The following is a 14,689-nucleotide window of genomic DNA, read 5'->3' on the forward strand; positions in this document are numbered from 1 at the left end:
TCCTCAATTTTGATGCACGGTTAAATGTTTACATAATTGTTTGCATCATTATTTCACTCATATTTTGACATATTTGAGTTATTTGAATGGTAAAAATATGTAAACTATGTAAAAAATCTTGTTGCATGTTGTTAGGGCATGGTGTACCTGTAATCTGATTACAAGTATTTTAAAAAGTAGTTTACTCTAATTCAGAGATGCCCAAAGTAGGACCCGTGGGCCAAAGTTGGCCAATGGTAACCTTCCCATCCATGGCCCGCCATCCCATCTGAAAAGAGAAGGATAATGATGGGGAGGTGGTCGGGGCGAACGCCTTTGACAGAGATCGTCAATTCGAGTTTAATGTAACCTTTTGTTTATTTGTTTTATTGCTGAAATACAAAAATACCAACTGAAATTAAATGATTCAATTAAATACTGTAAATAAATCAGCCTATTAAAATGACTAGACAGATGCACAAGACATCTGCGAGCAAATCAAAGTGAGCTTGACTAGTGTATTCAGCAACTTGTGATATAAATGGCGGTGTTTATGTTTCACTGTAATAAGTTCATTATAAAATGTTAAAAATGATACTGCATTAGTCAATATGATTTAAAGCAACATTTTCTAGTTATCTTTAAATATTAGCCAATTCAAGAGTTCACACTTAGCTCATGACTTACGAGGCTTGTTTGGCATGCTGTCCCGGGAGAGAGAGCCCTGAGCTCAAGGGATCCTCGAGTCCAGGGCTCCCTCCCTTTGCGGGGCGAGAGCTCAGGGCGATCTCAAGGCTCCCCCGCAGCTAAGGCCAAGATGAACTCCCTTAGAGCGAGATGTCTAGTAGAACAGACTTGAGAGCCTATTTGGCTTTGAGAAAAACCAGGGGATCCCTGGAAAACCCCTGTGGACGCGTGCCAGCTCTACCCCGAAATGCCGGATGCTATGGCAAGGAGCCAGAGCTGATGGAATTCCTGCTGGTCACTGGGCCACCTATACTGGATAAAGGTGGAAGGAGGGGAAGGGGGGGGGGGTCTTCAAGACGAAGATAGTTGCAAAGAGAAAAGAGGATATATATATAGGAATTTATGATGCTTTGATTGGAGGGTTGTGATTAGCTAATATGAGCCAGCTGGGTTAATCATGAGCACGTACTCCTCTCGAAATTAGTTTAAGATATTAAACTTCACTAAATTAGAAAATTACCCATGGCAAATTTATTATATATGGTTTGGTATATATCCGGCCCACAGCCCTCAATCAAGTTTGCTTTTTGGCTCTTTATAGGAAAAAGGTTTGGGCACCCCTGCTCTAATTATATTTTTTAAATATGGTTAAACACTGTTTTTTAAAGTCCACATGAACCAGAAGCTGGCACAGTTCCTAGAGAAACACAATAATGAATGAGAAAAGAGTGGGCGTGGCTTGTTTTTTCTGCTGCGAGCTGATTGGATGTAGGAAAGTCAGAAAGACAGGGGAAAGGGTTTGTGGGCAGTTATTAGAGCTTAACAGACTCCTCGTCCTCATGGTTTCTGTTTGTTGTCAAAACTGACAGCTTGAGGGGCGTGGTTAAGTATGCTAGCCACGCCCAATACCTCAGACAGACCTAATCTGAGAATTTAACTGAAGACAAAAGGAAGTGCATTTCCAGATTTCAGTTTTAGATTACAAGAGCAAACTATTGTTTTTTGCATAATGACATGCACAGATGATTTGTTCAGCACAAAACTAGCAGTGTAAGCTAACAAAATCAATATGGCTAGTTTTGATTTGATGTGTACTTTAAACTATTCATTTTAAACTATTTGTTTATGTTAGCTAATATGTTTATTAAAATCAACAAACAAGAACCAGCATATTTATTACAATATCTATTCATTTTTGTTCATGTATTTACTAGCATGAACAAACAAGGACCAGCACATTCATAGCAATATTTATTAATCTTTAATAATATTACGAACAAGCAAGGAGTCATATACAGTATTTATTACAGGATCTGTTCATGTTTGTTAATGTATTTATGAGTATAAACAAACCAGGAACAGCACATTTATTACAGTATTTAGCACTCACAGGTCACTATTTGAAGGAGACACATGTATGGGGTGAACAGTTGTGTGTTCCTGTCTTCTTGGCAGCGGTAAAGCCTGCCTGATTACACTGTGTTTTAATTGTTTACAGGCAGAGAGTCCTCCAGAGCGCAGCCCGGGGGTGTTGAGCCGCATCGGGAGCTGGCTGTCATGGGGTTGGGGCAGTCCGGCAGCCACTGCAGAAGAGCCCGAAACACAACACCAGGAGGAGGACCTGAGTGAAACCACCCACCAGACAGCTCAGACTGCTGAACCTGCAGACCGAAGCCCTTCCCCAAACCGGAATGACAGGCATCTGAGATCTGCACGTGGCTCTGTGCAGCACATAAAGACAAGTCAAAACACAGAACTGGGGCGCGCTGCGAAAAAAAAGAGACGCAGCAAATCATCCGAGAGCCACAAGACCAGCACATCACCCCGAGATCTAATGGGACGGAGGAGGTCAGGAAGGAGGAGGCGGAGCTCTCATGGAGAAAAGGGCGGGGCTGAGAATAAATCCACCAATAGGAAAGATGCAACAACCGGTTTGACAGGTAGCGCTCAGACGGTATGGGCTGACTCGGTTTTTGGGGAGGAGGAAAAATCAGTTCAGGACTCACCTGGAGCAGGTAACTGTGAGCATGTGGTCCGAGCCGAATGGGTGGAAGCACACTTGAGTGATTCTGATTCACACACACACTCTTTGGGTTTTTCTGGAGGCCCGGATATGGATGAGGAGGGGGTGGTGCGTCTGACGGAGAGCCCAGAGTCCAAACGCAGGAGCATCAAAGTGTCCCACAGCCAGAAGGTCTTTCCTAAAAAAGTGGTTCTGGATCCAGAAACACAACATCAGGATGTGTTTAATAAAGAAACAGCCAGCGGAGGCTCCAGATGGGCCAGACTTGACGAAAGAGCCAGGTAAATCTACCTGTTTAACCTGTTTGCTGCTTACAGAAATAACACAGGGGATAGTTTAGGCTGGACTGTAAACACTTTAGCCTTCATTGTACCATCAAAACCACTCATGTTAGTTAATGTGTAGCATGAACAAACACATTTATTACAGTATTTATTCCTCTTTATTAATGTTAATGTAAACAAGTAACAATATATTTATTACAGTATTTATTTATCTTTGATAATGTTTGTTAAGGTATTTATTAGCATGAACAAAGAAGATACAAGACATTTATTACAGTATTTATTTATCTTTGATAATGTTTGTTAATTTATTTATTAGCATGAACAAACAAGTAACAACACATTTATTACAGTATTTATTTATCTTTGTTAATGTTTGTTAATGTATTTATTAGCATGAACAAAGAAGATACAATACATTTATTACAGTATTTAATTATCTTTTAAATGTGTTTACTATAGCATGAACAAACAAGGGACAACACATTTATCACAGTATTTATTTATCTTTGTTAATGTTAGTTAATGAATTTATTAGCTTGAACAAACAAAAGACAACACATTCAGTATTTATTCATGTCTGTTAACCTTAGTTAATGGAAATAAAGTTATTTATTGTTAACATATGTTAATGCACAGTCCATTAACTAATGTTTACAAGCATTAATTTGGATTATTAAATATTGTACAAGTATTGCTCATTATTAGTTATGTATAATGTTAGTGAATGCAATAACTAATGCTAACTAATGAAACCTTATTGTAAAGTGTGGCCAATATTTGTTTATTCAGCCACTACTGGTCATTACTTCGTTATTAGTGAGCAAATATAAAATAAATATCCATTTCCTATCTAGTTTTTATCATGTTCTTGTGAATTTAATAGTTGGGAACGTCTTTGAGAAGTAAAATTACACACAAACCACACTGTAAACACTCACTTTCAGATTTAAAGAGTGATCATGGTTTGATTCTGCAGTGGTTTGTCCATACATTTACATGTTTGTCAACAAAATTCAGGCCAAAAGTCTCTGAAATAAAGCACAGATATATTTGGTCTGGTATATACACTATTTTTGATACCCATATGGGAAATAATAAGTTATTAGCTTGTTTTTAAATTGTCTTGTGCATTTAAAAACTGAGAGTGTCAAATTATACACAAAGCACACCAAAGATAATCAAACAAAAGACGACGACGTGTTTAAACAATCAATTAATTTAACTTTCAGATTAAAAAGTGACCATTGTTTGATGGAGCATTTACATATAAACATTTATCAACAAAATTAAAGCCAAGAAGTGGCTGAAATATTGCAAAAGCACTAATATTTTTGCACCGATGTACTTAAAGTTTGATGGTAACTTCATGTATAAGTTTAGAATAAATATTTAATACACCTATAGAAGACTCCATGCATATAAACTGTGAAATGAGGCCAAAACTAAACCTCTGACTTCAATTTAAATACTTAAATCTCCTAATTTATGTATTTTGAGTCATGCATTTTCATTATCTCATTAAAAACTATTACTTTTAATATAGTGTTATGTATCTATTCTGTCAAAACAATCCCTATAATGCATTATGCATGTAAATACTGTTTAAACTGAATGTGGGAAACGCTCTTTAGAGAAAACCAGGGAAAAACAGCATGCGTCATGCCATGAAGGATGGTCATTATCAGGTACTTGTCATTCCTCTGGGCTGTAAGCTCATGCATAAAAAAAAACCTGTTGGTTAATGATCGTGACTGTGTTCAAAGAGCTCTCTGCATTGAAAAGAGGAATCTTCATAACAATTAAGTGGCTGCATTGTTAGATGCCAGTTTTTCTAGATGTCTGCATTTCTGCTTTATTCACCAGCATGCTCTTGACAGTGCATCTAAAAAATGAAAGCAGTCGCCATCATGTCAAACAAAAGGAAATAGTATATTTTGAAGATTTTCTTTTAAGTGATCAGACAAGAGTCATAACAACAGTCCACATGACTCCTGCATTACTTTATAAGTCTTGTTAGGTTTTGAGTGAGCAACAGATGAAATCTCTGCTACTTCATCTAAAATAATCTCAGTTATCTTCTGACTGTCGTGCTCTGTCGCAGCTTTAGTATCGCCCAGAAAACTTGCGCAACATTCTAGGTTCGTGCTACATTTTTTACGGATGTTTTTTGCAATTATGGAGATATTTTCAGACATAAATAGCACAAACAAGAACAAAAAACGCTATGCAAAACAGGAAAACAATTACAATAAGAAGAATATAGACATTAGTATTCACTCTGAATAAATTCTGGGTTGTTGCAACACAATATTGGGTCAAATATGGACAAACCCAACTTTTGGGTTAAAAAGTGAAGTGTGATTTAAATTGAATTGAAACAATAAACACGTTTGGGTTTGTCCATATTTGACTAAATTTTCATTACAACAACCAAATAATTTTATTTATATTATTTAGTGTTGTAGTACTATTTAAGACAATGGAAGAATCACATCCCAATAGTGGGTCAGATATGCACAGACACAATGTTAGGTACATTTTTAAATGTAATTTAAGTTACAAAACAAAATACACGGCAGTCAAGAAAGAGCTAATAGAATTTTAAGGGATATTCACATATAAATAGAAACTATAAAATCTATAAAGAAAACAATATGTTTTTCTCTGTATATACTTTATATAAATACTAGGGGTGTCACAAGATCAGGCCAAATGAGAACATTTAGCAAAACAACTTGTCAAAAAAAATAACAAAATGAAACCATGTAAACAGAATAAATACAGGAATGGAGAAAAGAGCACTTTTTATTATCAGCTGTCAGTCAGCGTTTTTTTCTGGTCATTGCGCCTTTTGCCGTGTGCAGTGTAAATGCAGACAATCGGATGTGAGTTACTTTTAAAAGACGATAAATGTAAGCACGTCATCAAAAAAAAATCGGATATTGTCACAAAATCCGAATTGACCATTAAGATCTGCAGTGTAAATACTCTGAGATTCTATAGGGGAAAAGCCAGTCAGTAGAGTTTACTATTTTCTATTTATGTATTAACAAATATTTTGCAGTGTTTGCATGTTCATTGCATAGAATTCAATATAAACTAATATAAAACTATTGTATACATAAAATTATGGAAATATTAATGGACATTGCATACATAAAAAAATGGAAATAAATTCATTACAAGTTAATAAAAAAAACACCTAAATTGTTTTGCTTTCTTTTTTTTAATAAAAATCTATTTCCCATTCATATATTAGCAAAATTTTTGAATTCCATTGATCATCATTAAGGATTTCTTTAAAATAGTGGAAAAATCTAATCTTGTTCTCATAGAGTAGGCGTCTCTTCACACCCCTATTAAATACTTTAAAAACTCAATCCCAATGTCTAACTTTTTCTGTACTCCAGATACGCTAAATTTTCATCATTCAAAACCCGCGTAAAAACACTAAAGTCATTTATTTTAAATACCAGAATGTCTTAAAATCATACTACAAAAGGGTATTATACTGCATGTATTTTATTATTACAACCCCTTATTAATGAATGCTCCAGCATACTGTAGTATTAACTATAGTGAACTGATAAACTGTAATAAACACTGTAGTATACTTAAGCTGTTACTACAGTAAATTGTGGTGCATTGTAGAATAATATACCGCAAAGATGTAGAAACCTACTGTATTGGATCATTTGTTTATATTTCTGTGGTTGTGGCGTTACCATAGAAATTGTAGAATCATCACAACAGATTAATTGCTATAGTTGTTGTGTTACCATAGCAACTGTAGAATAACCACAACAGATTAATTACTATAGTTGCGGTGTTACCATAGCAACTGTAGAATCACCACAACAGATTAATTGTTGTAGTTGTTGTGTTACCATAGCAACTGTAGAATCACCACAACACAGTAATTACTATAGTTGTTGTGTTACCATAGCAACTGTAGAATCACCGCAAAAGAATAATTCAACTACTTTATGCTTGTATGCTTCAAAAGCACTGACGGATTATAAACTACTATAAAGAAATGTTAGTATGTGGGAGTATACTTTAAATTAGCCTGCAACTTCCAACTTGTCCTCCAACGCACGTGTTAGTCATTTGGCTGACTTAAAAAGCATACGCAATGAAGAAAGGAAGTGGATTGGTTGTTAAAGAGGAAACAAAGACACAATGAGTCAAAAGCTAATGAAGGGAGTGAACTTAATACAGGAGCATTTGACATTTTTTGCATGCTTTTGACCTTTGTTGTTTATTGTTTTGTAGAGTGGACGGCCCCAGTGTCAAGTCCAGCCATCCTAAAGGCAAAATCGCAGACAAGATCAATCTGTTTGAGCGAGGAGCAACCAATGCAGTTAGTAGCTCCACAAACCTGCGCCGTCTGGATATTTCTCCAGCTCGAAAAATGCCCAGTCATCTCAAAGACTTTACAGTACAAGCTGGAGGACGGTCCAGTTCTGCACCTCCCAAACAATCGGTTAAAGAGAGAGCGAGGAATTTCAACACAGGAGGGACAGATGAGAAGATTCCACTGCCATCTGGTCATACATTGAATGAAGGAGCTTTAAAAAAGGCTGCTCATTTCAACAAATCAACCACTGGAGGTCCGAAGTTTAAATCTAAACCTCATTTAAACATTGATCAAACAGACTCCAAATCCCATGATGCAACACAAACCAAACTTGCACAGCCAGAGAGCAAAACGGACTTAAAATTTGGGAATAAAGATGCAGATAAAGAAAGTTGTTCTCAGGAGACTGTTTTAATGTCTACTGATGAGGTGAAATTGACAACTCGGACAGGGACGCGATCTAAAAAGCGAAGAAATAAAGATATGGGTCAACCTCAAAGCCCCACTAGCCAAAACAAACAAGACACCGGTGAACAGAATAACAAGAACAGCACTGAGTCTGATATGGCATCAAAACCTCTTTCAAAAACGAAAGATCTCACTAAGAGCACTTCTGCAAAAGAGGAGGAGGAGATCGCAAGCAAAAGACCTAAAGTTCCTTCGAAGTTAGAGAAAGAGGCGGTGGTGACCACTGCTTCTAATGGACAGCCTCCTACATCCAGATCCCAAAGTGAAAGAAGGACAGTAGTGATGGACATTGAGCCAAAAACTGAAAAGCAACAAAATAATGGCAACAAAAAACAGCCTGTTGAAGAGAGCTCAGAAGAGGGGGGACTGAGGAACAGAGACATGATTGTAAACACATTGTTTGGAGAATCAGGGAAATCAGATCCATCTGGGACAAAAGAGAAGAAACCATTATCCCCAGAGGACCTGAAAGAGGCCAGCGCTAAAGACTTCTTTGAGCCTGCCAAATGCAGAGTTGCAGCCTCATGGAATGATGCCATGCGGAGCAGAGAGAGTGAGACTGATATGTTGGACTTACCTGAGAAAGACACCATTATGTGTATGCCTAAAGGCAAAAACACTTCTGAAAATCACCCACAATCAGACAAGTCACAAACACCATCGGTATCAAAGGATGCTTTGATTGAGCCAAGCAATGAAAAACAGCAAAAAAACAATGAGACAGAATCAACTGCGACTCACAAACACTGTAATGAGGTCAATACGTCAAAGCCAACCGAGCAGAAAGCAGACGGTGGGATCAAATCAAAGACAACCAAACAAGCTAAATCAAAGGACTCCTCAGCTGTGAGGCCCAATGACGCCAGGCAGGAAGACACAACAATCGTGGAAATTCTGAATACAGAAACAATCTCTTCTAATGCATTGTTGGATCAGATTAAAAAAGAAAAACACACTTCTACATGTAGGGCACTGGCAAAAACCCCACATTTATCAAAAACCACTTATCAAAACCAAACGGACAGCATAATTTCAGCTCAGATTACACCTACAGAAAGAGAAGGTGTGGTAGAGATCCAATCCGGAATCAAGGATGTGCAGAAGACATCCAGTAGAAGAGATTTACAAAAGCAAAAAGAAAAGCCTAACACTGAATTTGAAGGGGGAGCCGAAAACAAAACTAAGAACAAACCTGCTTGTACAGAAAAGACATTCATAGTGAATGGAGATATGCACTCCATAAAGACAGAAGATCAGTTGTCTGCCAGTCTAGAACAAGGAAATATACCTTGTTCTAGCAATGAAAATGCTGTAATGCCACCCAATATTGGGAATCTGTCATCAACAGCCAATGAAGTATCCACCAAGCAGATCACTGAAAAGTGTACCTCTAATTCAGCCTTGTCATCAATTAACAACAATACACCAATTCCATCAGATTCAGCTAATATAAAGACTCCTCCTCTTGGAACAACATCAACTATTGACAAAACCACACTAAAAAAATCTACACCTATTGACGAGAACAGGTCGCCACAAGCCTCAACCAATGAGACCATCTCCACTTCATCTTCTTTGACTAATGAAAATACTATCCCTCCACCAGCGGACATAAACAAACCTTCACAAGCCTCAGCTAATGAAAAGAACAAAATTCCATTAGAAACCACTAACAAAAACACATCTAGTGAAAAGACCACATCCTTACCTGTCTCAGCTAATGAGATTTCCTCCACTTACCCTGCCCCGAGTAATGAAAACACTCAATCAACATCGTCAACTGAGACCGTCACTTCTTCAGTAGGCTCCACTGGTGTCAAGAGCAAACTAAATTCAGCTAATGAGAAGACTACATCATCACAAGCTTTAACTAATGAACAGGCCACGCCTCCACCAACCTCCACTACAGAAAATACTACACATCCACCAACTATAACTATTAAAGAGACTACACCTTTACCAGCTTTAACTAATGAAAAGAGCACACCTCCACCAGCTTTGACTAATGAAAAGACTATACCTCCACAAGCCTTAACTAATCAACAGGCCACACCTCCACAAGTGTCGACTAACGAAAAGACCGCACATCTACCAGTCTCGACTAATGAAAAGACCACACATCCAGCAGTCTCAAATAATGAAAAGACTGCTCCTCCACCAGCTTCAACCAATGAAAAGACCACACCTCCACCAGCTTCAACCAATGAAAAGGCCACACCTCCACCAGCTTCAACCAATGAAAAGACCTCACCTCCACCAGCTTCAACCAATGAAAAGACCACACCTCCACCAGTCTCAACTAATGAAAAGGCCACACCTCCACCAGTCTCGACCAATAAAAAGACCACACGTCCACCAGTCTCAAATAATGAAAAGACTGCTTCTCCACCAGCTTCAACCAATAAAAAGGCCACACCTCCACCAGTCTCAACTAATGAAAAGACCACACCTCCACCAGTCTCAACTAATGAAAAGACCACACCTCCCTCAGTGTCAAATAATGAAATCACCACACCTCCACCAGCCTCAACTAATGAAAAGACAGCACCTCCACCAGCCTCAACTAATGAAACGACCACACCTCCACCAGCCTCAACAAATGAAAAGACCACACCTCCACCAGTCTCAACTAATGAAAAGACCACACCTCCACCAGTCTCGACCAATAAAAAGACCACATGTCCACCAGTCTCAAATAATGAAAAGACTGCTTCTCCACCAGCTTCAACCAATGAAAAGGCCACACCTCCACCAGTCTCAACTAATGAAAAGACCACACCTCCACCAGTCTCAACTAATGAAAAGACCACACCTCCCTCAGTGTCAGATAATGAAATCATCACACCTCCACCAGCCTCAACTAATGAAAAGACAGCACCTCCACCAGTCTCAACAAATGAAAAGACAGCACCTCCACCAGCCTCAACTAATGAAACGACCACACCTCCACCAGCCTCAACAAATGAAAAGACCACACCTCCACCAGTCTCAACTAATGAAAACACCACACCTCCACCAGCCTCAACTAATGAAAAGACCACATCTCCACCAGCCTCAACTAATGAAAAGACCCCACCTCCACCAGTCTCAACAAATGAAAAGACCACACCTCCACCAGTCTCAACAAATAAAAAGACCACACCTCCACCAGTCTCAACTAATGAAAAGACCACACCTCCACCAGTCTCAACTAATGAAAAGAACACACCTCCACCAGTCTCAACTAATGAAAAGACCACACCTCCACCAGTCTCAAAAAATGAAAAGACCACACCTCCACCAGTCTCAACAAATGAAAAGACCACACCTCCACCAGTCTCAACTAATGAAAAGACCACACCTCCACCAGTCTCAACAAATGAAAAGACCACACCTCCACCAGCCTCAACAAATGAAAAGACCACACCTCCACCAGTCTCAACTAATGAAAAGACCACACCTCCACCAGTCTCAACTAATGAAAAGACCACACCTCCACCAGCCTCAACTAATGAAAAGACAGCACCTCCACCAGCCTCAACTAATAAAAAGACAGCACCTCCACCAGCCTCAACTAATGAAAAGACAGCACCTCCACCAACCTCAACAAATGAAAAGACCGCACCTCCACCAGCCTCAACAAATGAAAAGACCACACCTCCACCAGCCTCAACAAATGAAAAGACCACACCTCCACCAGTCTCAACTAATGAAAAGACCACACCTCCACCAGTCTCAACTAATGAAAAGACCACACCTCCACCAGCCTCAACTAATGAAAAGACAGCACCTCCACCAGCCTCAACTAATGAAAAGACAGCACCTCCACCAGCCTCAACTAATGAAAAGACAGCACCTCCACCAACCTCAACAAATGAAAAGACCGCACCTCCACCAGCCTCAACAAATAAAAAGACCACACCTCCACCAGCCTCAACTAGTGAAAAGACAGCACCTCCACCAGCCTCAACTAATGAAAAGACAGCACCTCCACCTGTCTCAACTAATGAAAAGACCACACCTCCACCAGCCTTAACTAATGAAAACACCACACCTCCACTATCTTCAACTAATGAAAAGACCACAGCTCCACCAGCCTTAACTAATGAAAACACCACACCTCCACTATCTTCAACTAATGAAAAGACCACACCTCCACCAGCTTCAACTAATAAAAAGACCACACCTCCACCAGTCTCAACTAATGAAAACACCACACCTCCACCTGTCTTAACTAATGAAAAGACCACACCTCCACTATCTTCAACTAATGAAAAGACCAAATCTCCACCAGCTTTAACCAATGAAAAGATCACACCTCCACCAGCCTCGACTAATAAAAAGTCAGCACCTCCACCAGCTTCAACTAATGAAAAGACCACACCTCTTCAAGATTCAACTAATGAAAAGACTACACCTTTACAAGTTGTAATTAAGGAAAAGGCCACACCTCCATCAGCTTCAACCAAAGAAAAGACCACGCCTTCACCAGTCTCAACCAATGAAAATACCACGCCTCTACCATCCTCAACTAATGAAAACACTCCACCTCCCCCAGCCTCAACCAATGAAAAGACGGCATCTCTCCTAGCCTCAACCAGTAAAAAGAGCACACCTGCACCAACTTCAACCATTGAAAAGACCATCTCGCCCCCAGCTTCAACTAATGAAAAGACATCGCCTTCTCTATCATCAACCACTGAGTCTAACTCCACATTATTAGATACGAGTCATGAAAAGACTACACCTCTATCAATCTTAACTAATGAAACAACTTCTTTAGACATAGCTAGTGGGAATACAACTAAAGTAGAAACTAAAGTTGAAGAGACCAAATCTTCACCTACACCAGTCAATGAAAAACCCACCCCTGGAAAAACCTCGGCTAAAGAAAATGCTGCACCTACACCAGCAACCAATCCACCGTTCTCCAATGATATGACTAATAACAATGAAAAGACCATTCCACTACCAGCATCATCATCAATTCCACTGGCCTCTACTGAAATGGAGAATATAGCTCCACTTTCTTTGTCCAAAGAAAAAACCCTCTCGTTAGCAGATTATGACAATGAGAAGATCCCACCATCAGTACCCTCAGTCGCTGAAAAGACCATACCTTTTCAATCCTTAGACAAAGATAAGATCTCCCATACATTGGCTTCAGGTAGTGAGAAATCCCAATCTCCTGCCAGTAAATCTACAGATCCAGCCACAAGAAAAAAGGAATTCATCTCTAAACCCTTTATCCTTCCTCAAATTCCCTTTGCACCTGGCAGCTCCTCTGTACACAGAGACTCTCCATCTAGCTGGCTTGATGTGGATCACCAACGTCCTTTAAGGAAGAAACAGTTACTTCCTGAACCAAAACATAAACTCAGCTCATCTGTGAGTGAGACCAAGCTGGATACATCAGGGGAATTTGACTCAGATGACTTTATTGCAAATGTGAAAAGGCTAGCAATGCCATTCAGCCTCCCCCAACGCAAGCACAACCAACATCGCTTGCAAGCCCCTCCATTTGCAATGCCTGCCATCAGAGAAGACCACTTTGAGAAACCCTTCGACCCAGAGGAGTTCCAGCATGGCTTGAAGAGAAGAAGGGGATTCATTTTGGATATGGCTCCTGACTCAGTAACCAAGAGCCCAGACACAGAGGTCAAGAACGTGGAAATCAAACCTAAGCGTGAGAGCATTCTCACAAGGTCCTTGATCTTCCAAAGGAATAGGAAGGAGTCTGATAAGGAAGAGGAAGAAAAAGATGAGGGATCAAATGAAATCACAACAGAACCCCAGACTAGGTCTCGTTTGGAGAGGTGCTCCATTGTCAGCATGCTACGCAGCCCCAGCAAAGCAAGACGCACTGAGTTTTTAAGCCCTGCTGAGAGTGCTTCAAATAGACTGTTGTCCCCAAGTGATACTTCAGGGTCTTCAACACCTATACAATCACAGCTTACACCAACAACAGAAACACATGAACAAAATGCAGTAGAGCAAGCCCTTGGTTGCAAGGACTACCTCAGTACTCAGCCTGCTTCTCATGATTTTCTAAAATCCAGTAAGGATGTTGTGGTTAAAGCAACTTCAAGAGATCCATCAGCAATTGCAATAACAGACATAAACACTTTTCCAGCTCCCAGTGGTACCCATGCTACTTCCCAAGTTGCTCTAAAATCTACTAACAATGACAGACTTCTGAAAATGCCTGACTCTAAAACCAGTTTAGCAGACTCTCCGGTCACTATTTTAACAGACACTAATGCTAGTTGTAACCAGTCTGGTCCCCAAGCTGTACAAAAACCCACTAAAGGTGATACACCTGCAATGTCACCAGGCTCCAAAATGACTTCAGGAGACACCAAACTCACTGTATTAGCAGATAGGAATGATTCTTCTTCTCCTAGTGTTACCCATCCTGATTCCCAGGTTGTATTGGAACCAACTAAGAGTGATGGACATTTGCAAATGCCTGAATCTAAAAAACTCAATAAAGATAATACACCTGCCTTGATGCCTGCCCCCAAAACAACTTCAGGAGACACTAAAGATTCTTTGCTTTCTAGTTCTCAGTCTGCACTGAAAGTTACTAAGGATTATGGACCTACACTGACACCTGAGTTGAAAAGAGCAGACCCTCCTGTCACAATACTAACAGACACTAATTCACCACTTCTTAACGGTATCCAGACTAGTAGTAATGTTGTTCTGCAACCCGATAGTCCAACTCTGATTCTTGAACAGAAAACAACACCAGCAGTCCCCAGTGTGACTACAGCAGAAAACGCTAATGCTCCACCACCACTTCCATCTTTTGAGGACATCAAGTTGCCAAGTTATCTGGATAAATTTCTTCCAAAGGAACCAGGAAAAGATCTGCCATCAAATAAGATCGACTCACTGGTCAGC

The 14,689-nt window shown here is 39.7% G+C and overlaps 1 protein-coding gene across 1 annotated transcript in view; it reads left to right on the forward strand.

Annotated features, from left to right (window-relative positions):
• crybg1b (crystallin beta-gamma domain containing 1b) overlaps positions 1-14,689 on the forward strand; it is a 43,382-nt gene that overhangs the window by 6,718 nt on the left and 21,975 nt on the right. Inside the window, exons 3-5 of the mRNA XM_056456275.1 lie at positions 2,165-2,681; positions 2,772-2,970; positions 7,252-14,683. Coding sequence (XP_056312250.1) covers positions 2,165-2,681; positions 2,772-2,970; positions 7,252-14,683 — 8,148 coding nt within the window. The remainder of the gene's footprint in view (positions 1-2,164; positions 2,682-2,771; positions 2,971-7,251; positions 14,684-14,689) is intronic.

Source organism: Danio aesculapii, chromosome 4 (assembly GCF_903798145.1).
Source record: "Danio aesculapii chromosome 4, fDanAes4.1, whole genome shotgun sequence".
Taxonomy (NCBI): Eukaryota; Metazoa; Chordata; class Actinopteri; order Cypriniformes; family Danionidae; genus Danio; species Danio aesculapii.